Source organism: Nyctibius grandis, chromosome 4 (genome assembly GCF_013368605.1).
Source record: "Nyctibius grandis isolate bNycGra1 chromosome 4, bNycGra1.pri, whole genome shotgun sequence".
NCBI classification, from domain to species: Eukaryota; Metazoa; Chordata; class Aves; order Nyctibiiformes; family Nyctibiidae; genus Nyctibius; species Nyctibius grandis.
In genome coordinates, this window is record NC_090661.1 from 91,579,130 (window position 1) to 91,604,862 (window position 25,733).

The following is a 25,733-nucleotide window of genomic DNA, read 5'->3' on the forward strand; positions in this document are numbered from 1 at the left end:
ACTGCTTGCCTCCACACACTCCTATTACAAGTCCATTCTTCTGGTGGTGTTAACAGTTGTCTTTTTGCTACTATAGCAAAGGAAGATGTTAAATCAGAGAAGTATCTATTTTTCAGTTAGTTTCCAAACTTGTTTCAGGCATACTGATAGTATTACAAAACATAATTCTTACAGGACAGATAAAATTCTTCCAATCAATTTCTCTTTTGCTATGTAATAGTATCTTCCCATAACTTTTTCTTAAGTTGGCACCGGAAGCCTCTCCATCCCAGGCAGAATATCTCAGGGGTTAATTAATTAGTGAGCCATCTTGGCAAAAGTGGAACTTTCCATTATGCTGGAAGTGTTTTCAGCTCTTAACTGGTACCATTGATGATATGCTATCAGCAAGGAAGATAACAGCTGCCCTGTACAATGAAGATCCAAGGGGTAAATAGCAGGCATTGTGGAGATGCACAGCATTATCATCAATGAGAACACAGATAGCTAACAATAGACAATTCTGAACAGATACTATATGTACAAATGTTTAAGGATTAAACTGGCTTTTGCTGAAAGATGGTGATAAGGCTTAGTGATACAAACGATACAGAGTCCTAGCAAAAGGTCATCCCTTTCTGCATTTTGTTTTAAATGCAGTGTAATGACTTTAGTAGTGCTGTAGAGCAAGGAATTCAATCCTGCTACAGGAGAAAAAAGGCAAGAGAAGCACCTAGTCCACAAGTTTATTAGATATTAGGTATCTGTATTCTATTTTTACCTCTCTATAAAGTAACTCTGAAGAAAGGCTAGAGACATAATCAAAAATAAAAATAGAATTAAGTTCTGCTATTTGGACCACTTCTTGGGAAAACAATTCTGTTTCAAAGGCAAAAATCTGAAGTTTACACAGTAGTTGTCTAAATACAAATAAACAAAAAGCCTCAATTTGAGATTATTCTAGATACTAACCTATTAAAACAAGGCTGTCTCTTTCACCTGCTGCTATCAATGTTAGCATTCCTGGCTGTAGTGAGAATCAAACCAAGTCCATAATCCTCAGAGTTATCTTGTGAGCTCAGCAACATATTATCCTAAAAGAGAAAGAAGGGAAACCAAGGAAAACTGGCAGCCTTCCCAACAACGCCACCACCCAAAACCAAGCCCGTTTTCTTTCTTCCCTCCCAAGCAGCCTACCTGTTAGCCTTGTTGGAATAGCTCCCCATTTCACACCAGAGTGATTTGTTCAACAGAATCAGCCCTGGCCAATGAATTTCTTGTCTCCTATTCCCAAGTTCACCATCTACCTTTTTCAAAAAAATGGTAAATGATTAAGAACTAGTCTTCTTCCAATCTCAGTGAAATCAAAACCCCAAAGAAGAGTATGTGTTTTAATGTTTCTTGTTGTCTTTTCTCCAGATGTGATTAACAACCAAAGCTCTTGGAGAAAATTGCCTTAGTTTGAGATGAATCATTTGGAGCTATAGAAAAGGTAACTTGCCAGCGGTTGTCTGCAACTACTCTGCAACTGCTGGCAGACTGCTGCAAAGATTCTTTCTCAAGTTAGCTGTGAATCAGAAGCAAAGAATATTTACCCACCAATACAGGCAGCTTACACATCCTACCAGGCATTCATTCTTGTCCAAAGACTGCCACTACTACACTAGCACTGATGATTTACACAGGAAGCAGCTCCTAAGCTGTTAAGAGTTGACAACCCAGTGCATTAAAACAACTTAAAGTCACCATTGGTTTACTTGAATAAATCAGGCTACAAACTGTGGCTGTTAAAGAATTGCTTTATGGGTCAGCCATCCCTGCCACAGGGAAAGCAACTAGTGGAAAGAGGAAGAGAGTCAACAGCTGGGTTTTGTAACAACCTTTGTCATCTGAATTGAACTCATCTGTGTTTGAATCAACACCCTACATGACAAATGAATATTATTCAATTCTTCATGATCAGCAGAGGCAATTCCAGCATGATACAGTTAAAAACACCATATTTCAAAAAATGTTTTTAATTACCCAAGGCCACATACAACATTTTAAATTAAAACCAAACAAACCCGGTATCTTAGTATACAAGTAGATCTTAGTGAGCTGGAAAGTAAAGCCTTTGGTTACAGATAATATGGAGTAACGATTCGAAAAACAAAACTCACCCATAGACTTTTAAAAAGTACATCATTAAAGAAAGTTTTCAACGCCAGTAACAAGACAAAAACCATCACCGAGACTACAATACATCACTGAAAGACCAAAAAGGCTCCTGCAAAAAAGTGTGTATTGGTATCAACTTTACAGCTGTTAGAAAATTATCAAACAGTAAGATAAGGTCAGTTTGGATCTACTTCCTACCTGGTGATTCTATTAAAAAATTCCAAGCAGGGTAAGCACTTTCAGTCTTTTCTAATAAACTACCTTCTCCTGCTGCTCACATGAAGTGCTGTAAGTTTAGATGCTACATGCTGCAACAAGTGTCAGTAAGGGCTCTATATGTCCTGCAGGTTTTATACACAAGGCAAGAACAATTCCAATTTTTAAAAAATGGTTTTGAAACAAAATTAAGAGAGATAGAACTCCTCTGAACTTCCAGAAGTTTAGCAGTTTCTGAAATGCTACTTGCACAAGTGTTAACATCTGTCTAACCTCCTGAGACAACACACTTATCAAAAAGAAAGAACTACAGAATTTTTCTTAAATATACTGTTTGAAATTTAAAACATCATATGCCTTTTAATTACATTATATTACAATACACTTCCCTGGCAAGGGAAGTTGGTGCAAGACAAAAGACTCATCACCACAAACTTTAGCAAGTAGGGAGTCTATCAACAACATAGAAAGGTATTGCCCACAAGGCCTATAATAATCAGAATATAAATAGGAGCAAAACATCTTTGTTTTATCAATGAACTGACACCACTACTGTGTAATAGTCTTCCAGTGGAATGAATGTCTCCGTGTCATAACCTGCAATGTACTTCCCTCTCTGTTTTTAACTTTCCACAGCACTGCCTAGAAATCCTTCTGGACAGATGCATGTGGCTGCGGGAGACCAGATGGACTGGCTCCTCCAACATCAACAGTCTTGCAAGGAAGGGGAACAAAGCTTACAGTTCTAGATTGCCTTCTTTGGCATTGCAACTTGTTTTATATGCAAGTTAAACGTTGTAACAAGGTTTTGGCACCCAGTTTTCCAAAAGCATGATTCTGGAAAACTAACAAGGAAGTGTGCAATAAAATAAACAGTAAAAGTAGCTCCTTCTGATCCTTGTGCCATGCATTAGTCACAAGATATTTTCCTATGTATCAAGAAATCAGCAAACCACTCAACAGACCACTAAACTATCTCTATAATAGTCTATTTGTCCTGGACAGCTGTAAGCTTACCATAAATAAGGTAGTAGCAGTCACTACTGATAGAAAGCTTCACTTGCTATTTGTATTTTAAAGCTATTGTATAATCACGCTGAAGCACGTTCTTCAACTAGTTCTTTAACCTGTCTCCAGTGAGGGCAGAAGGAAGTCTATGAAGATGATTAATTCTCTCTGAAAGCTCTTAATCACCCACAGTGCTGTCAGAATGAGCTGAGCTGCTGAAAAAAAAACATTCTTTCACTGGGAGAGAAGATTCTTAGTTATTAGTGTGAAATAAAACCAAACAAAACTAAAAATAAATTACTTAGTATAAATAGTAATTTTGTTGCTTGGAAAAACAGTATGGAAGCTTTGACAGCAAGAGGATTCCAAACAGGCTCTTGGCAAAGGATTTTTTTTTTTTTTTTTTCTTAACAGATACATGTAATTTACTGATCCAACATAAAGGAATATTAACTCATTCAAGTTAACTAACAGAGCAAAAAAAAAAAAATAAAACCGAATTCACCCCAGCTTAAGGCAAAACTGCTGGCTTTCCTACTTTGGTATAGCCCTGTAAAATAGATGTAGTGCCACTCCTCAAAAGAACATTTTTTATATTCAGAAATTTGGGTAGAAGTGGCAAGCATTGCTTAATAGCTTTCTGAAGCTACTGAGCCTGTGAACTCCACGACAAGGTCGACTCAATTTCTAGAGGCAACGAACATCCATAGCACAACAGAGCACTCCATTACATCCACAGACTTCAAAGTAATCAACCTACCATTTGGTCTAGGTGTACAGTTGTGATAAAGTTTTCAAAGTATTCCCAGCACATACCAAAGCATCAGATTATAACAGACCTGCTTAATGTTCTGAAATCAATTTAAGTTTTTCTTTGCTACACAAGTGAACCTTTTAACTATATCAGAACACTGTGAGGCTGTGCTTGAAACAGTGTCCGAATAGCACTGTTGTTGGTATATACAAAATAATTCAAATCAGAATAATCTGAAGTCTCAGATCCAACTAGGACCATCATATATTTTGTGAGCATAACTAGAGACTGAGATTACTCATTTGGAGCTCTTTTGGAAGATTGAGACCTAACTATTACTCTTAGAAAGATTAACACAGTTAGCTTGACACTGATCTCTGTTCCTAGACTGGCTGCATTTGTTCTTTGGTTGTTTTTTTATGCTATTCCACAAAATTATTCTCTTTCTCCTCCAAATAAAGACTCATAATGCTTCCTGTCTGAAGGTACTTCTTGTAAAAAAATGTTTAGACATTCCAAAAGACAAACTTGTGCAAAATGAAAGGCAGAAGGAGAAAAAAAAAAAGCATTGAGACTATACATATTATTACAGTATTCTCTCTTTTGCTGGAGGAATTTTGAACTATCATTCCACTTAAGAACAAAGCTTTTGTTAGGCTTTTCTACTGCTCCTCACACAGGCCCTCTCAGCCAACATCTAGAAAAAGTATCAAAAGGGTGTTTTTTTATATACATCAAAAATGGTACAATTCCCAGCCTGCTATTCTCTGAGTTTCTTTTGTAACTGTGCCTCCTTTCTGAGGACTAGAACTTCTATACCTGAAATCAAGCACAGGATTTCTTAGTCACACCCAGGCTGCTCTGACCTACAAAATCAAGAAGTTATAGAAACGCCAGAGGTGTGTAGATATTTCTCGATTCCTTATGGCAAACTGTTCTGCAAAATCTCTTACACTGCATTCTATGAACTTTGAATGATCTGAAGAGTAGTTTCTTCTCAGCTAAGGAAAGCTGGCTCATCATCCCTTATCTTCAGCTGCTAAACTCTATTAGGACCTGTTAAAAATCCAGAGAATTTGTCCTCTATTAACTTTTGGGTTAGCAATTTTTGTAATTCTCTGAGGATGTTATGAAATAATGAATACCTTACAGATGCTCCCTCTGAGGTCTGTCAAAATCTCATCACTGAGAGCTGATACAGGACTGATACAGAACAAACCAAAAGTGTTCAAGAATACTTGTCCTGCAACACGAGTATCTTCTTAAAAGCTTTCCTCCCTACAGAGCAAAGGCGGATAGACTTCTTGTTAGTGACGATTTTTGCCCACCTTTAAAAGCTTTTTCCGACTCTAATAGGAAGGCACCAAATGAACATAACACTATTAAGAAGCTTGAAAGAAAATACCTCACTGAAGACCGCAGCTACAACTTCTTACAATCCCTACATGAATCACTGTCACAGCTAACATGATCACTACTATTTCCGACTTCTTGGTATGAAAAAAAAACAAATAGATCTATAAACAGATTTAAGCATCTCCTTAATTGCATCTGAATAGATGCCACTCCCTACCTCATGCTTCTGAAAGCAAGTCACTCCTGTATACTGCATCCAGAACAATATATTATAGCTCAGCCAGAAGCCATAGGAATTATTTTTCCTATAGGCAATTTTATTTTCTGCTACAGAAAATCCAATCCACTTAATGTAATGGGCTTTTTTGGCTTAATCCATAAATATTGCATGGTGTACTATAACACATAACTTTGTGGGTTAGATATTAGATTGAAGGTCCCTTCTCTCAAAAAAATAAAGATTCTAGGGCACTCGAGAATAAAAGTGCATCACATTACAATGCTTTGTTTTCTCATAAGCACGTCCTAGTGTCCAAAGTTTGCATATACTATTGTTCAACACACAATAGCTGCTGTTTGCCTTAACTGACTCATTATTACAGCTCCATACATTGCTGCTGTAACAAGAAGAGATCCCACATAAAACAAAATTCTACTTTACAACACATAGTAAACTTTTTTTGCCTCAAAAATGAGAATTACACAATAGCTTATAAAATCTAGGTAAAGAGAGAAGAATATTACACACACAGAAACTATTTTAAACATGATTATGATATAAAAATAACATTTTTCAATGAAAAACTACGCTGTTTTCTCAGTAAAATCAGTTTAAAGTCTAGCTTTACGTTAATAAACGGCTGTTATCTCACATTCTAAATGTTATTTCCCCTTTTTGCTAGTAGACACTTCTCCAATATTATCCCACTGCAATGATTCTCTTTGGGATATTACTAAAGAATCAGTAGTTTTCAGTGCTATCTTTTTGTCAGATTGTCCTTTTTTTGTGTGTATGTGAAATGTTCCTTACTTTTCAGTATGGTGTCTTTTTAATAACAGTTGTAGAAGGCATAATAAACTTCCTGCTTATGCTTACCATGTAACAGGACTGAGTTTGCTGGCTGGCTGGTCAGCCATAATAAAAAACAGATTTAAAAATAACTCATTTTCATATTACAGAACAAGTAATTCAGTCCCAAGATTCCAGAGCTGATCAGGATCACAAGAAAACACAATGTTCATTCTGGAAAAAAAGGTTCCCAGGAAACAGAGGAAGAAATTCAGGATTTGCAGAAAGAAAAGCAGCAATACATGTGAGTTTTTTGTTCAGACGTTTTCTGTGCCAGTATTGACTCAAAGCAATATTGAGATGCAAAGCTATCTTTATCCCTTAATAAATTTCTAATCCTAGCTGCTATGTGAACTAATGCAAACTTGAAAGCCACAAACAAAAAGAGCAAATCAGCTCGTGACTCCTATGCAAGAGGAAAAGGTCTAATTACCATCTGGAGGAAAGACAAACATGGTGAAGCATTTGTAATACATGCTTTCATGTGACTTCACTAAAGCTTCTGATATCCATCAGATGCAGGGGGCTCTGCAAGTTTTAAATACTCTGCCTTGTGTTCATGTACAGTTTTGATCAAATAGATTTTGCTTTAAATGAAATAAATTATTAAAATGGTTAGAAAGAATACAGCATTATAGCTAAGAGGAGTAGTAGTACTTTAATTGTATATTTTTTTAAAAGAAATCAATAGACTTATGCATGTTCTGTGAAAGATTGTTATAGTCATCAAGACATGGAGAGAGAGAATTTTTATTAGACTAATTACTGTATTAAAAAAATGCAGCTACCTGCCAATGCAGCTCAGTATTTTATTATTACCTGAAAATTCCTATAAAAGGAGGTTTTCAGTTAAATACAAACCAAAGTGTCCAGCCTTCTTGAAAACTTCTATCATGAAAGAGGACCTGAAGTTTTTAATTGCATTAGTCAGTTAATTAATAAAGAGAATCAGCTACACAAGTTTCAAGTCTTTGACACTTTCCATTAAATCTGAGGTTTGCTTCTCACTCAAATAAGTATAATAGCACAGCTTACTTCTCCAATTATATACGACTATGTTTCTGAATATCAGTCTTGAACGTGGTTTTCTTGCAGACCAACTATAAGCCATAAGAAAAACATTTTTTTTTTTTGCAATAACTTCAATTAAGTTAACACATTAAAGTTTGAATGCTTTTGACCCAATATGCTTTCAAGAAATATTCTTGTACTATTTGTTGAAATACCTGATCCTTATTCAAGATTTCTATATTTATATTATTGCTTTTTCTTCTGACATTTGATTTCAGTTAAAGTCTATTCAATAAAATATCAGTTTACTTGGAAATATTCAGGTAATTTGGCAACTTTTATATTTGCTCTGTCATCATTCCCAGAGGTAGCGTTTGATACCAAGAGATCTGCACTCCAAGATTTCTGCTGGCAGTGGTATCTCCACAGGTAGAAAGAAGAACCCCCATCACACGTTTCCAGGACAACTCACCCCACACAGTTAAATACTGTGTGATAAAGATAAGTATCTAAAATGGGAAAAGGTGAATTGCCCTCTGAAGATGCCTTTCCCCACTGACTACTGAAAAAGCTAGGCCAATTTAGACTAAACACAGAGATTTTTCTGAAGCCAAAATTAGATCAATCCTATTCCTAAACATCTTAACACTCAATTTTTTTTACTGCAAACATCAAGTAATACCCTTATATGTTGAAACTTCCAAATGCCACGTTTCTATGGCAATTTAGATTAAGTAGTCCTACAGTAATGCATAAAAAAAAAAAGTCATATAATATCAAGTTATTGATAGGAGCCTGAGCATTGACTCTGGCTAATGAGATATGGGCAAGCTTTTGAGCATCTACCTTCTGTTGTTATAATTTTTTCCTGTTTGTATTGTTATGACTGAACTATTCTTGTTATTCATATCAGAAAGGCTCATAAAATACCAAGTACAAAACTGAATCTCTTTTTTGTTCCTTTATGAAGACAGCTTTACATTTCAAATGCAGAACAGAAATACAAGTCTCTCAGCTACAGATCTATCAACTGTACATTTAATAGAAGGGCTTTAAGACTGCTATATACAATACCGTCTCCCCTCTCAAGGCTTCCAATAAATGGGTAACATGACTTGATGCTCCTTGGAGGAAAACGTACAGCCTTTTAGGCCATCCTCTTACATCATAAACAAATGAAAAGATTTTTTTTAGCCCTCTTTTGTATTTCCCTCTTCACCTTGTCATAAACATGGGTTATGAACTAATGATACTACTAGCTCCTCTGTACTTACCCCCATTAATTAGAGCATTAGGACACAGGAGTCAGTTACAGCATAGCAAGTGTAGAGGGGTCACAAAAAAAGGACAAAAAGTTGAAAACTTGGCATGTACACAAAGAAGATGGAAATGTCATAGAGGAAAGGAAAGGAATATCTTTAAGGTCAAAATACAAGATGAAAAGAGACCGAAAACACCATGGTATTTAAAATCCACTGAACTGAGGTGCTCCTATGAGGAGGCAACACATTCAGAACAGTAGGAAAGGAAAAGTGGCTGATGATGAACAAGAGAAAGGAGAAAAAAGTCAGGTACAGGAAAGTCACCAAAAATTTATCATAAGGACTGAGGAAAGTTAATAAAGCTAGTGTGGTACAAAGCAAAGTATCAGAACTTAATTCCATAAAATCCCAAACTCCAGGGAAAAAGGAGTCAGATTCAGAGGGAAGTAAGGCAGCTTTTGGAAATAACTTCAGATACAGAGGCTGGACACATGAAGTCTTGGCAAAAACCAAGAATGCAAAAAGGAGGTTAAAAAGGAAGGTAATGGGTTAACTAGAAGGATCTAGAAGTTACAGTGGTGCTTAGAACTGACATGAGTCAAATACCACAGAAAACATTAACACTGGGAACAGGACAGAGTAGAAATGACTATGGAAAAACACCACCATATAATTGGAAAATATCAGTGAAAACACTGCACACATCCAAGTAAAGAAAACAGAAGGGACAGTGTTGAGTGCCAATGGTGATAGATAGATTAAGATGGATGAAAAAAGAATTATACCTCAGATTTAACCATGAGCAAGCCACCTGTGACCATTCAGCAGTTCAATGAACTCAAACGTCAGAAAGAAGATTGGAGGAGATCAGTGAAAGCGTGGGTGGACAGAAAATCAGGACAATACAAAAATATACCATTAAATATTTTGAAAGAACTGAAGACAGGATGTAGGACTGCAGTGAAGGGGCAGTACATGCTGTGAAGAACACATTTCAAATTAAATTTCTGAAGCAAGTGTTTATTTTCAATGAAGAGAAACTGAAGCTGAGCAGCTTAAATGAAATAGAACTTAAATAGGGAGTTAGTAACAGTAGCAAGTGTAAGTGATGAAGTCAGTGGGAAAGGATGGCAATATTAAGTAGCAGAAAGTATAACAGAGACTTCTAAATCTCAAGGAGATCAAAAGATTGGAGAGTTACAGCTATTTTTAAGCCAGTATATTTGATGCACAACCAAGATAGTTCTTTAACATCTTCACTCTGACATTTTAAGGAAGCATTGAATTTTCAAAATGCATTGCATTAGATTCCTGAAGGAGAAATTTTAATATACTTATAACTCACTTTTACCTTTTTCTCCTTACCATCTAGAAACATTTACAGTTGCTAAAAACTCCTGCTACCAGGAAAAAAATAAAAGACACACAAAAAACTAGGCTCCATACAGCCTCCTCCATACCAAGAAGTCAATGCAAATTGGGAAGGATTTGCTACTAGCACTTAACCTTCACCTTACAGAGTTTATTTTTAGGATTGAGTGGCAAGCTGTAACTCTGGAGTGAAAGAATAAGGGAAAAATTGAGATCGAGACACAGTTTTCCTTTTCAGATATAATGATTTTATCTAATTACTTGTTAAAGAGTAAGAAACAAAATAGAAGTTAAAAGCAAAACTTTATCACTAGATTAATGCTCCTTCCATGTGCCAGCCTTTCATCTTGTATTTTCAACGTTATACAAACTAAAAGCTCTCTGGAACAGGAAGACTATCTTTATAAAAGTCTAAAGCAACACAGCTGTAGTACCCACTAACATTTATTCATTGGTAGCATGACACTACTGTCCCTGTTCTGCTCTGAGTGAACCTGTTTTATCACACACGTGTTCAAAGCAAACTGATACCTTATATAGATGCTGTATGTGAACTACTTAGAGTTGAAAATTCATTTATCAATAGAGCTGAGAAAGAACGGGGCCCTGGTACCCCAGTCCCAAATCTGCCAGCCTTACTCAAGCAGCAAGCTCAACTACATTTGTTTACATATAGCTCAATAACTTTTTCTTGTAGTTTTGCATTTATTTCCAGTTATTATTACAAACCCTGACATACACCCCCCCACACTGCCCTATGACATTAACCCTGAGGCCAAAGAAAAGCGAATCCTGCCTAGATACAAGGATTTCATGCTATGGCTTTGGATTCCTTTTCTTCCCCATCCTCTACCAATTAGTTCAAATAAACAGATGGAACTCAGTCCCAAAGCACTTTTTATCCAAGAGAAAGCAAGTTAAAATCAAAATATACGATTCAAAAAATAAATTAAAATTATGATTAAAGCCATCATTGTATTTTAACATCCAATCAAAGCTATCATCCCACCTGAAGGGGCACAAAAAAAAAAAGAAAAAAAGTACTATAGAGAGGAAAAAGAAACTTAATTTTAAAAGTTAAGATTCCAGAAGCTAAACTGCTGCTGGTAACACTGGAGAAACCTTATCAATCACGTTCTTGTTACTGTATTCAATCCAAACTACCTGCATGAAACTTGGAAATTAAGTTAACGGGTGCAGCCAGCCAGATCATAGCGGAGAAAGGAAAACAGCTCATTTGGATTGCAGTTGTTTCTTGGTATTACCCTTGCACACATAAACAGTCTTGGCTTTAACACCCTCCTCAACAGTTTTACATTTTGTGACCAAGCTGTCAGTACAAAGGAACCACAAAGCCCAAGACCATTTTTGAACAACAAATGCTGATTATTACAACAAATCAGGACTGCTATCATCAGGTTACCAAGAGTACTTGAAAGGCTCTCTATTCATAGAGTAGTAATACCCTTGAAACTGATTTTATACAGATTAAAGAAATTAACTCATGACACAACACTGTTGTTTGATTCATAAACTTTGTGGCAGGGGCCATCTCTTTGTTCTGTGGCAGGACAGTGCCTAGCACAGTGTGTTCCTGTACAGTATAAATACTATTAGCACCACTAATTACTCAAAATACAATGCCAACATATTCTTAAAAGGCTTCTACCCCAGCATGCTTCAGCTAAAAAAAAAATCATTAACACATGATGTAAAGTTCAGTTCCAGGCTACTTCTACCCCCTTACTTCCTTCTGAACCACCTTTCTAATCTTCATTACTACAAACACCGGTACTATTAGACAACTCCTTTGCTGAAATCCCTTTCTTGACTCAGCCCAGCACTTTCAATTCCTTAAAGTCATGATTCTTTCAAGGAGACCGTTGAGGTTGCCACATGATCCCCACAACCGCTGCGTCTCAGTGCCTCATTACTATCACTATAGTGCGCTATACGTGCGCTACCCTCCTTAGCAAACTACTGCCATGCTAAAAAAAATGGTCTGAGGAATGATCCACACCAGAGGCTCGATCTTTAGAAGATTATAACGCAGTTTAAATTAACGGTAACCGCAGGCACTCAGGTTCATATGAGGATAAAGTATTACGTGATTTTCACTGGGTGTTTGTCTCACTGTGAGACCTCTCCTAGGTCTCACATCACTGCCTTAACTGCGAGATCAACTTCCTGCCTCCCGTCACAGCCTGCACTTTGTCTCCAAGACGTCTGCTAATTGCCCTGTATCCAGGCCATGGGAACACCTCTTGCTTTCACGTGAAGAAATACCACACATTTAGTAGCACATAAACAATACTATTAAAATAGAATCATACTTCAGGCTGATGAAGGAATCCGTTGTGGGAAGAGAAGGTTGTGAGATAAGAATATTCAAGCCAGTCCCACTGATTAAATCTCACAAGATACCAAACATATGCAGCACATTAACATCACACCCTGCTATGACTGAATGCTGTGACAAACCAGTTGCAGATCTGGGAACAGCACTGGCCCATAAACAAAACAAAATCTTCCAACATTGCCTTTTTCTGCCAATATCTTACTCAAAAAAATCACTCCAAAGTTCAAACCCTCCAGGAGGCACCACCTGCCATCACAACGCTCCTAGTAAAGAAAGAGGCCCTCACACCCCCTTCAGCTCCCACGATCAGACCTGGGAGCAATGTGGGGGGAGGAGGGAGTCCTACCTGTACCGAAAAGAGGAACTCAAGGTACCCAGCCAGCCCTCAAAGGAAGCTGCCCCCCCTTCCTAGGAAACATCAGCCTCTGCCACAGGACTGGGGAGACCTTCCCTACACGGGGCAGTTGAGGAGAAACAAGGGAGCAGCAGGGTGTACTTCAGGAGAAGCAACTCGGCAGAGGGTAAAGGACCCCTTTTCACACAGGCCTCCCCATAACGGCTACTAGAGGAAAGGGAAAAGTAACTTGCCTCGCCCCCAAATGCGAGCACGCAGCCTACCCCCAAGGAAAACCAGGAGGAAAGGGGGAGAGCTCACCCGCCCCAAGCTCTACCTCCGGGCCCTGAGGCCTGAGGGAGGGTGAGGGGCAGAGGGTGCCCCTTCCATCTTGGAGCCAGGCACCAACTTACCCGCCGGAGGCCTCGTCGCGCTCCTATTGGCTCGCGCTGCCGCCGCCGCGTCACGTGGAAAGGGAAAGCCCCGCCTCTTCCCCCCCGCCTTTGCCGGCAACGAACGGTTGGGGCGGGGGCTGCCGGTATGGCGCGGCGCATGCGCCGGAGGAGACGGTGGCGCGCGTGCGCTGGCGCGGTGGTGGCGGCAGCGACGGCAGCGGCGGCGGCAGCCGGGGCGCGAGGCAGTTCCGGGAGCGCGGGAAGAGGGGCGGGGGCACGGGGCGCGCGCACGCGCTGGCGGCGGAGGGAGGAGGAGGAGGTGCCGCCACCGCCCCGCCCCGCAGGAAACGGTGCCGCCCGGGCCCCGCTCTGCGAGAGGGGTGGGGAGGGCAGGGGAGGGGAGCGAGCGGGAGAGAGACTGGGCGGGAAGCGGCGTCTTCCTCCACTCTGCTACCCCGGGGTGCCGCGGGGCCCCGCTCCGTGAGGGCACCGGCCGGGAGTCAGGAGCGGGGCAGCCCCCTCCCCTCCCTACACTCGCCCCGTCCTCCGAGGTGGGAGCGTGCTCGGCGGGCAGCGGGGTGACCGCTCCCCCTTGCCCGGCGCGCAGCCGCTGCCCCGTCCAACGAGAGCCGTGATCCCTTCACCGTCCTTCTTCTCAGGCTCCGTCCTCCGCCCCGCCCGCCGCTGCCGAGCCGCCCGTCCCGAGGAGGGAGCCCGGCACTTGTTGCTGACGCGATGGTCACCGGCCCGGCCGAGTAAGCACCGACCGCCGAGCCCGCCGCGGGAGAGGACCGCTGCGGCTGGCGTCGAGGGCCCGGGCCCTTCGGAGGGCTCCGGGGGGATCTCGGGGTGTTGTTTCCTCTCGGCGCCCGGCGGTGACGGCTTCCCAGGCGGCGGGAGGACTTTCCTCGGCCCTCGTGGGGATCGCGCCTGGCAGGACCGCCCGCCCCGGACGGTCAGGGTGGGCTGAGGGGGCACCGCCAGCCGCCGCCCGCCCCCTCCCTCCGCGCGTCGCCTGGAGGCTGGCCTCCCTCGGCAGCAGGAAAAATGTCCTTCTTCAACTTTCGTAAGATCTTCAAGCTGGGCGGTGAGAAGAAGAAGAAACAATACGAGCACGTCAAGAGGGATTTGAACCCTGAGGAGTTCTGGGAAATTATAGGAGAGCTGGGAGATGGTGCGTTCGGTAAAGTGTTCAAGGTAAGGGCAAGCGGGCAACTCGGATCGCTTGTAGTATTGCTCGTAGCTAAAATATGACTTGCAGGGTTGCTTCTGAGTTCGACGCTGTCTAAAGCTTGCCTGGCTGTAAGCGCTGTCACCTTGGGATGCCTGTTGTAAGCACTAAGTTTCCGCAGCCCTTCGTTGGGCCGGTCAGCGCTGCGCCCACCTGCCGCCCTGCGAGAGGGACGTGCCCCGAGCCCCCGCGGTGCGGTGCGGTGCGGTGTGTCGGCCGGGGAGCAGAGCGGGTGAGCCAGGCGCCTCTTGGCCACACAGGCTCATGAAACTGAAGAGAGAAAAGACCTATTAGGTCATTGTCCCGCCTTCTGCTCCACCCTGCCCGTTGCTGAATCGCTCGCCTCTCCTATATTTTGTTTTTTGGACTCGTGTACAGTATGGCTTCTAACCTTACAGAGGCTGTATTTTCTTAGGTGTGAAGTTCATACTTTTTTTTTTTTTAGGTTTCTGTACGGAAGGAAGCCCATGAACAGCAAAATTGACTTGTGTGCCTCGTGCGTAGTTTATAGGGCCAAGCTCATGTTGCTTTTAATGGGCATTCTCCTATCTTGTTCCATGTGGAGATGAATTAAATAGCTGTGTTATCTTGGCCTTCTTTACGTGGCAGACTTCCTCTGTTGGATCTCCTAACTTCTCTTAGTTGTTTGATCTTTAAATCTTTAAGTGTACTGGTACAAGTAGTGTTTTTAAGGATGCTTATCTAGAATTTGTCAAGCAGAGTAGAGTACAATGCCATAGATATAACACTGCTAGTGTTTGACAGGACTGTAGCTTTCAGGCAAATCTTTAGCTCTTTTCCCACTTTCCAAAAGGGCATTAATGCTCTGTGTTTGGTTTAAGGATAGTGTGGAAAAAGCATCATGGAGGATAAGTATGAGAGAATTGGACAACTGACAGGAATTGAGACTTTGGAGCAGGTTCTTGAGACTAGACAAAAAAATAGTGTGAGGAAAGAATAGCCTTTACAGTGTTTCTGAGAGCTAATTTGGTCAAGAAGCATTTATATTTAGAGTACTGCCTTTGAGAGTTTGTGAAGTCTGGATACTCATGAAACCTGTGCTATTTTTGGGAGAAATTATTTTAGATTTTATGGCACTGTGGTGTTACCTGTTTGTAAATTTGAGTGAAAGCACCACAGTTAGTTCAGAATGCTAGGTGGGTTTTTTCATCCTAGGAATTTGTGTCAATGTTCTATTTTAAGAGCATCTAGTTTATTTTGTTGTTGGTGTAATACGTAGTCTAGATGGTGGTTCTCATGTCAGTGTGGAAGATTAGAGATTTTTTTTTTTTATTAAAATGACTGGGAAATATGTTTGAAGTTGCTATATCGTAAAGCTTGGTGACTGTAAAAATATAATGTTGTCTCTAACAGCACTTGCAGAGTATTAAAGTTTTTCTTTAAACTTTATAGTGGAGTTTTGATTCCATTTTCGTGAATATAATGCTCTGTCCTATAGAGATGACTGGGGAAGCCTCAAAGATACAATACTAAAAGTGTTCTCTTCCTCCCCCACATGCATTTCCCTTCCCATCCTCAAACCTCTTCTCACATCATGTTTATCTGTAGGCATATCTGTATTAGCAACAGTCTGTAGAGGAAGGTGTCTGAACAAGACGAGTGGTAAATTTTGCATTTCAGTGTACTTTGTGTACAACAGGAGATTTTTTTTCCAGTTGGGTGTGATTTTTTCGGTTTGAGATTTATTTCTGAATGTGAAATGACAGTCTTAACTGTTGAAATTGAATTTTTCAAAATTAAACCCAATTTTAAAAATTGTAGTAGGCAGAATCACACACATGGTTACACAGTTAAACTTGAACATAGCACATGTGAAAATTAACAGGTACTAGTATTCCTGGAAAAAAATCCCCATTTTAAATAGAAGTCTTCTACTGCATGTATTGAGCAGCATTTATTTTGCTTCCACCTAGTCTGAGAAGGAGAATTATGCACAGATACTAACTGTACTTGTGTTCCTGAATCTGAGCATGCTTGGCAAGAAATAGTTTCGAAAGCAAGGGTGTGTTAGGTTGTTCTTCCCTGGATATACATCTCGAAATGAGAAACTGCAAGAATAGCCATTCAATACCACCTTAAATTTTGGAATAGAAACTATAAACTATAACAAAACTGTCAATGTTTGAAGACTTTGTCTTTAAGTAGTGTAAGTGTGTGGGGGATTTAATTTTGTTTGTGTGGTGGGTTTTTTGTTTTGGTTTGTTTGTTTTTTTACAAAAAACCCCAGCACCCTGGTGAAAGTTACATTTGCCAGAACTTCATTTGCCTTTAAAATCCTAGGAGTCAGTGTGTGATAGGGTTTTGGCAGATAGATAATAAAACGGAATTGCCAGATAAGTAAGGCTTTGTATACTTTGGACTTCTAATAAAAAATAGGTTAGATTGTTACATGCTATGATTTCCCATGGAGAAGTATTCGGTTTAGTTGTGTAACTCATCTTCTGGACGAAGTATCAAATATTTAAGTAAAAACTCAAAAGCAACTCTTAAATGATTCTGACAGTACTATGAAGCCTGCTGGTTAAATTATTTACATTAAAAATTGCTATGTCTAGTGATAACTAGTTTTGCATACAGAAGTCTTAAGGGTATTGAAAACTTGTGATTCATTTCCCTTCTTTCCAGTCAAGTACCAAGGGTCCTGCTTATTTTTTTAATAACTTAGCCATATTACTAGCAGAGCTTATTTACTTTGAACCTGTTTGTTCCAGTTTTCTAAAGCTTTCCTAGCTCTGATAATTTATAATTTGTATACACTAACTTCTGTGTAATGTTTAGAAATACTCTATTTCTTCTTTCAACTGCTGTTGCAAGTTTTTCTTGTGATCGGAGGACCTATGTAACTGCAGACTACTGATGGCAAAGGTTTATGGTTGTATAGGACTTTTCATTCTACCCCTTTTCAGCCTCTTCAAAGAGGCCACTTTTAGGCTGTTTTCTTTTCTTTTTGCTCTTGGCTAATGAATAATGGTGTAGTTTTCCATCCTCTTTCAATTTATAGACCCTTGCAGTACTTCAGTATCAGGTGATGGCCCTTGTAAAGAGAATTTCGAGGTTGCTGATGATAGACTTTTTTCCAATCTCTTTTAATTGCCTTTCATGGATTATTTAGTATTACTGAATGGACTGCCAGGGTTCTGACAGCCACTGAAGAAGCATAATATTAGCATTGGAGGCTGATTTCAACTTTGAAATTTGGCAGTTAGATCACAAGCTGCTCTTTTTTTTTTTAAAAAAAAAAAAAAAGGAAGAAAAAACAGAAGAGAGACAGTTTGAAACTGCTCTTGATTTGATCAGGTTAAGTCCCCTGAAAAATCTGAGGCTCTAGGTGTTAAAAGTTAATTCCAATGTGTTTGCTTTAGACATTAGTTACATTATTATATTGTGTTACTTTATTGCATTATATTGCCGTATTGTATCAACTATCGGTTCTGTGCACTTAGTAAACATTGCTTTAAGGTAAATCAGTATATAAGTAAGTGTTAAAGACTTTCATCAGCTTTAACCTACTTTCTAAATTCCCAGAAGTTAGAAGGTGGTGTGAAAACAGACCTTTAAAACGCCTGATATGTTCTGTGGCTCTTTCTTGCTGATTGAGAATATCATATAGATGCACATAACTAATTAAAATGCAGATATCTTCCTAAATGAACCTTTTGAATGAAGCAAAGTGCTGGGACTGTATTTCAGTAAAATTGGCCAGCCTGTTTTGGTAGTAAGAACATTGTACACTAATATAAGGAAATGCAGAAAAGCTTTTTTCTAGTGTTCAGTTGTTGTCATCTCTGAGCCCTTCACTGGAGGATACTCCTGCAAGAAATTCATGGTCTTTTGGCCATGATTAGGAGAACTATGGGTACCATCTGGAAAAATATACTAATTTTAAGTCTTCTACAGGAACAGATTCTATAATGGTAGAATGTATGTGGCGATATAATATATAGATACCCTATATCTTGCATAGAGTATGTTTATATAGAGACAATATATAGTCTATGTCTATTTTAATAGAAATTGACACATTATTATTACAGAATCCTTTGTACTTGTCTGGTTTTGAATTGCATTCATGCTGCTTAGTTTGAATTGGAATATTCTGCTCATTTATAGTATCCCATGTTTTACTCCGAATCTAAGATGTTGGAAGCATTGTGTATACAAGATTCTCATAGGAATTTGGAAAATCAAATATTTGTATTTCATTTAAAGTTAATAAGACAAGTTTTCGAACTCTCAGTAATTAAGTGGTGCTTGGTTAAAACGCCTGTTCTGCTTTCTCTTTAGGTTCAGAGGAGAAATGTTGTGGAAGCTGATAGCCATAATCATGGTGAACAGCATTAGCCAAATGCATTATCTTCTGAAAATTACAACTACATTAAGTCTTCTTATGTACTTATATTGGCAATAGTGGCCAATACATACTAATCTCTGGCTAATAATAGTGGACTTCTGATAATAGTGTTTCTTCAAGGCCAATAAACTAATGATGTTGCTTCATTTCAGTTAAGCTTTTGTTTGTGATTTAAAATGATCTTACCTGTAAGATGTACCTATATAGCTTACAGGAGAGCTTGTTTTTGCCTAAATGTCTTCTACAGCAGGTATAAACAAACACATTTTTTAAATAGTGATTTAATAGGACTGGACCAATTTACTTATTTAATGATAGTGCAGCCTTAACTCCTTTTAATGCTAAAAAAATGAACTGACAATTGGTGGCTGCTTAGAAGTACTTTTTGCATACCACTAACATCATAACTTATTTTCTAATCCTAGAAAATACTTTAATTAGTCTGACCTGAAAATGAAATCAGGGCAGAGCAAGGAGAATTTATATTGCCTAGTTTCTGTGGCCTTACAGCACATCAATGTAAATAATTCCTACAGTTGGATATTGCAACTTGAAGTTATCTTAGTGATACTTATGTATCATGGTGCTTGCTAGGATGATGTCCTTTATATCTGTAACAACACTCGCAGGAATAGATTTTCATCACTTAATATCGAAGCTGGAGCACTGATATGCTGATTTTTGTCTGCTCTTTATCTTTTTACTTACCTGGTGTCATTAGCTACACTAACTCGTTAGAAGAATTTGTTAGAGCTGTTGGAACTCACAAACATTCTTACATAAAAGATACAGTTCCCTATGGAAGGATATTGCTTGAGTTCATCTGAAATCCTGTATGTTTAGTACTAGTTGGAAGATAAATTCATGTTTGAAAGTTTCGAGTCAAATACTGTGTTTCGTGAACCTGAAGTTTCATGTGTGACTCTGATGTAAGCCTAGACCTGGAAAGAAAAAGCAGGTGAAAATGTCCTAAACTGAATTTTAATACATAAGAATGAATCAGTTCAGAACTTTTTGCAACTTTGATTAAAATTGTTTGCTATACTTAAAATATTCAATTGTAATCTATTTTCATTCATAATTGACTATGTAAGTTGACCGCTGATTAAACGGGAGCAGTAAAATAGTACAGTTGTCCTCAGGAGATCTGAATTAATAACATTCCCTTAAATGCCATGTTGCTTTGTTTAGCCATAGAGGCATTAGTAGATAGAGGAGAGGGTTGATTTACTCTCAAGAGACTAATGTATAAGATGGCAACGTTCAATTTTAAATATTTAATATAAGTAAAATAGAACTAAAACTTTACCTAAAGCTTGCTAAGAACAGTCATTTCCGTAAGAGCAGCCTGAGTATTTTAGGGCTGCTGTGTATGGTCTAGATGAAAAAAGATGCATGACCATTCATAGAAGGCAAATGATTTTAGTCTTGCTGATCTGCTTGGTGAGTTGCTCTATAATGTTATCTTATTTTCACGCTATTGCAGTTTTAGCACGTTGAAGATAACAGATAAGGAAAAGGCGGTATCACCATTTTAAACCCTGGGAAATGTGTCAAGGGGAAAGCTTTACAGTGCTCTTTACACCTATAGTCACTAAGTTTTCTGAGGAAATGGGTAGTGCAAGAAAGTCATCTGTAGATTTTAAACTGAGATAATTTTCTTGTTTTAAATGGCTGTTTGCAGCAGGTAATATCTTCCTTTCCATTTTGTCTGTAGCAAGGAAATATTCTAAAGAAGTATAGCACATGTTTCGTGTCTCACTTTTTGGACATCTTTAAGTCACTTGGCTTAAAATCAGCATCACAATATTTAACTTATGAGTAATGTATTGTCTGTCTGTTGCATTCGGAATTAAAACTGCAGACAAGTTTGTGGAGGATAAATATAGAATGCTCATGATCGCTCCTTGGTAAGGCAGTCATCTTTTCCAAGGTGTGAGCACAGTTACATAAACTGTTTAAAACTCTAAGTAAATAGGAAATTGTTATTTGATTTTATTTATCTATGTTTATAAAAGTTCCTATTTTTTTTCATGTCATCTGATATATCATGTTTCTTAACTAACTATTTGTGTAAGTGCTTGGACTGTTGGATTCTTGTCTGGAGAGCAAAACTTTGGATTTCAGGCATAAGCTAAATGTAACTGTTTAATGTTGTCACATAGACTGCAGAATGGAGCTTCTTTAAGCTGTTCCAACTTGGTGAAATAATTCTTCATATCTAAGTCAGATGCAGTCTAATTAAATAAATCTGATATAGGCACTAAAAAAAGATGTTGCAGTACTGTTTTGTTTTGTTTTTTTTTTTTAACGGATTTTGTAGACAAATTGGTTAAACCTTTTGAGCTTAATCTTTGGCAGGAAATAGTCTTTCGGTAATACAATCCTCCAAGCAGTGATACATGCTATTGTTGCAGAGCAGCAGTTCACAAGTTTCTTTTGGTGGTGACCCAAATTCTAGTTTTGACCACCCCATAACCAATATTGAAGAAATAATTTGTTGGATTCATATTTGCAAATGCCACAATCCCCAGTTTGTTTGTTTGGGTTTTTTTTAATTGAATGCAGTTATGAATGGGCCTTACATGTTTCATGGGCCATGACCCATGTTTTGAGAGTCTTGTAAGATTATAAACATCGTTCTCCTTCAATGACAATTGTGTCTGTGCAAAAGAGGTAGCATAGAATTGAACTGTGATTTGAGATCTTAAATGCATTTCTGGAGACCCTGGTACCTGAAGTGTTGTTTATGAATACTTTTTTGGTCTTTGCTTCTTTGTGCTTACCCAATAACCTTTAATTATATTCAGATTATACATGGAATTGACAAATTCATATTGTCTCACCTCTTTTGCCTATTGTCTTACTTTACAGTAGCTGCCAAATCACTCAAATACAATGCTTGTGCTCTCTTTTCATTTGATACTGTTTGGATTGTTCCAGTTTTCAATGTTTAGTCATAGAAAAGCCATGAAATTTGCAGTTAGAAAACAAAGCAGACTGAACTAATAGCATCGAGTAAAAAAAGAATGAAATTCTATAATTTTCCTCCAAACCCATGTAAAATACATGTTGTAACTCCCTCTGTCTAATTCATTTTTAATGGCTTTATAACATGATTACAGTATGGAATGCTTGAAAGAAATTTTAACTGTCAAATATATCACAAATATGTCATGTGGAAACACTTCTTTTTCCACTCAGAAATGGGAAAGAATCTTTATAGAGAGAAAGAAGACCTAGTACTTGCAGAATATGTTTGAAGGATGTCAGACAGTAAAAATTGGCTAAGTAATATTTAATAAAAGATAGTAGGCTACCTCAAACCACTCTGCAATAGTATTCATACTTAAAAAAAAAAATAAGGCTTTGCAGTAAAAGTTAATTTTCCATTGGCATTTCAAATTTTCTTTTGAATATGCTATACATTCATGATACAAACCAACTAAAGTACAGGCAGCAGCAGATTTACCTAAAGCAAAAAATTCACAATAAAATAGTTATGGCAGATTATTCATATATTTAATGCACCTACTTAAACTATCATGTTTCGTTTTAGCAGGATATACTGTTTCTTAAAGCAGTTCTAAACGTATGGAAAAGCAAGTTACAATGTTAAAGTTATAGATATTGTTTATTTTTACTCTTCTGGGTTAAGACTGGGTTGCAGTATTCTGGGGTATTGCACCTGTTTATATAGAGAGATTAATGTAAAACAGCTAAGCATGAATGGTTATTTGGAAGCTAAGAGAAAGACACAAACTTTTTCCCCTTTACGTAACCATGTTTATATTTTTGAGCCATTTTCTGTTTAGTTAATTACCTATAGCCTAGAGCAAGAAATTGCTCAAGCATAGGTTATGCTTGAATCAAGTTCCACCCAAAGTCTGGCTTTAGGAAGGTTCTGATTACCTGAAGCATGCTATTCTATGATATGATTTTTAATTTTTACTGATTTTTCTATGGAGAAGAACATGAAGAAGTGAAAAAGTAGGATCATACTACGATAACCAAATATATTGGTTACGATTTAAAATTTGCTAAATCTCTCCTTACTACAGAGGACTAAGTGACTGTTACCTTAAAGTGTCAGGCTTAAAAATTAATGTGTTGGTTGTTGTTTCAGAAAATCTGAAACTGAAGGAGGCCATGCCAAATAAGGGGACTTTATTATCTTCAGAAAGATTTTTTTTCTAAAGTTGCATTAATGCACTTATTCAAAATGAGTGGGTGAGCAGAGAGTGGAAGGGCAACTGTACAGTCTGTGGAAGTTTTTTGGGGAACCATTACCCTAGAACTTACATTATGCCTACATCAAAATTGTTTTACTTAGTATGAAAGCAATGGTGAATCCCCATGCTGAGGCAGAATTGTTTTTGAACTCATCTAGCTTAACGATGAACTGGAGAAGACTGTCCCTTTACTTTCTTCCTATCTCATTGAACAGCATTTTAGATCTGTCTGAGACTTTTTGTTTAAGGAGGACTTTAAGGAACTGTGTTTTGTCTCTAGAAATGTTTAGTCATAACCATGATTCAGAAAACAGTGTTCTGAGGGAAGTTATTGTAACTTTGTTAATGATACAGCAATAACTTGCAAGATTTTTTGCACTGGAATTTGTGCTTTATCTTGTAGATAGTGGTTCTCCTGACACAGATTTATGCTGTAAAACTAAAGCTTTTCTCTAGCATGTCTAGATTTCACAGTATAGAAGATGACTTTTCACTTCTATTTCTAAGCAGTACTTTACCAGGAAAAGATTTAATACTTGTCATCAGAAGGCAGTAAAACCTTAATGAAGAAATGTCAATTGAGTGCTTCAGTAAGAATTAGCATGTTGCAGTAAACCCTCATCTCCTTCACAGCCTTTGTCTCAATCAGGCTTTATACAATTTATATGCTGCCTTTTTTTATTTTGTAAAGTTCAGTCATGTTCCTGCTCCACCTTAAGTTTTTCCTGTTTGAAGAGGCCCAACCTTTTTAGTCCATTTTTGATAAGACAACTGCTTGACCTTTTAATGATTTTAATTATCCTTTTTTCATTCACTTAGTTGCTCAACTTCTACGGATGCCACAAATCTTTCAATTCACCATTCAGGCGAACTGTTCTGCTTTTCAGTGCTGGATAGTCATGGGTCAGAACCGTAGGTCTTTGCAACCTCATTACACTGTGAAAACTGTGATCATCACTCGGAAAGATGATCAGAAGAGTTTGAACAGGAATTATCCCCAAAACAAACTCTGATCCTTCCAGTAATGTAGAGAAATGGGTACTCTTAGAGTTAGGCCAAGCTTGTTTTAATCTTTCGCCCTTTCCAACTAGTTTTTACTACTAGTGAAGATACACTAACCAAATTTATAGGTAACCTGAAAGAAGGAAGCACTGTCTGCTATTTTTCATCTCTCTGGGGTGGGAAGTCTGAAAGCTTAAGGATCACCATATAAACAAGAAAACTGTCAAGTGTTTCCCATTGGCTCACAGGGATAGCTGGGGTACCTGAAAATGCCTCCTTTGCTTTTGGGTAGCAAGAACTTCAAGCTGCCTCTTAGTAGCAAACTTAGATGTTCTGGTCAGCTTAATAACCCTAGAAGTTGTTTGTTAATTTAGTGTGTTACAGTTAAATAAAAACAAACAAAAAACCCACACGTCCCCTAGCATTTAAAAGTGAAATATAAAAATGAACTAGTGTACAGACTTGTTAACTCTCCTGTTTGTGATGTCTGTTTGATACTGGTTTAACTTCTTAGTCTTTAGCGGCCCATCACGGGACCTCACCTTTGAGCCAGCGCAATAAGAAGATCCTTTTGAATCTCTGAAAAGCACTAAACCAGTATGGAACTGTAATACTAAGTGAAACAGTCAATAACACATCTTCTCAAAGTAGTGCGTGTCAATAAATTCAGTAAGTACAGAAGCGACTTTTGAATAATGAGTGTCTGAGTCTTTACCATGACTGTTTTCCACAACTTTCTGATGATGCAAGTCAATGCAGCCACAGTTCTGGCAGTGTATTCCCATTCCCACCTCCTTCCTTGTGACAGGTCTGGTGCTTGCCAACCCTGTGCTGATCTGGTTCAAGGAACTGAACCACCTAAAAGCTGATTGTACGTGTAATCTTCTTGGCTCCCCAGACCAGCTCACAGGAGGGCCAGGCAAGTGACAGTGCTGATGTAAGGGAAAATTGACAGGACAGTGTCAGCATTGGCTTAAATAGCTATAAAAGGGAAGCATTAAGGTGGCATATTGATATTCTGAAGTTGTTAAGGTATGTCAGATGAATGCTTTTTGTCAGGACAAAAGAAAAAATAGACATACTTCTGTTGTATAAATCACCTGCTGTTAGCAACAGTACTGATGGCAAAACAGGCAGTTTTGCTAAATGCTGCTGTTGGTATTGTTATCAGCATGCTGTCCCTTTGCATCACTGACATCCGTGCTAGAAGAATTTTGTTATGTAGACATATCTTTAACTGGAAATTTACTAAAAGCCCATGTTCCTAGTTTTGTTTCAGGGGCTGATTCTTTTCTCTATTTTAGGTATGCTACATAACTGCTAGAAAAGAATGAAAATTTTATAAGACTTCTTATTCGGCACTAAATTTACCTGTATGATGGAAGTACAGAAACAGAATTGAATTTCAGAGTGAGCAGAGTGTTCTGAAGCAAGAAATGGCTTAGATAATTTTCCTAAAGGAATGGAATTCTGCATTCCCTCTCACTATATAAATACACAACAAAAGACAGCCATCTGCTTCAAAAAGCCTTCACCCTAATAAAAGAATAAAGAAATAAACATGAGAGGAAAGGAGGAGTAGGAGAAATGGGGAAGTCTTGTCAAAGAGAAAACTACTTCAT

General features: G+C 38.4%; 2 protein-coding genes across 3 annotated transcripts in view; one reads left to right on the top strand and one right to left on the bottom strand.

Annotated features, from left to right (window-relative positions):
* Positions 1-13,264, bottom strand: part of STN1 (STN1 subunit of CST complex) — a 43,864-nt gene extending 30,600 nt beyond the window's left edge. The window contains exon 1 of one of the 2 annotated variants that reach the window (XM_068399011.1): positions 13,201-13,264. The gene's annotated coding sequence lies outside the window, so the exon portion shown is untranslated. Of the gene's footprint in view, positions 1-951; positions 995-13,200 lie in introns of those variants that run through there. The other variant, XM_068399012.1, reaches the window with a different exon arrangement.
* A 373-nt stretch (positions 13,265-13,637) lies between these two features.
* The window catches only part of SLK (STE20 like kinase), a 51,846-nt gene continuing 39,750 nt past the window's right edge, over positions 13,638-25,733 (top strand). Inside the window, exon 1 of the mRNA XM_068397939.1 lies at positions 13,638-14,471. Coding sequence (XP_068254040.1) covers positions 14,322-14,471 — 150 coding nt within the window. The 5' untranslated portion in view covers positions 13,638-14,321. The remainder of the gene's footprint in view (positions 14,472-25,733) is intronic.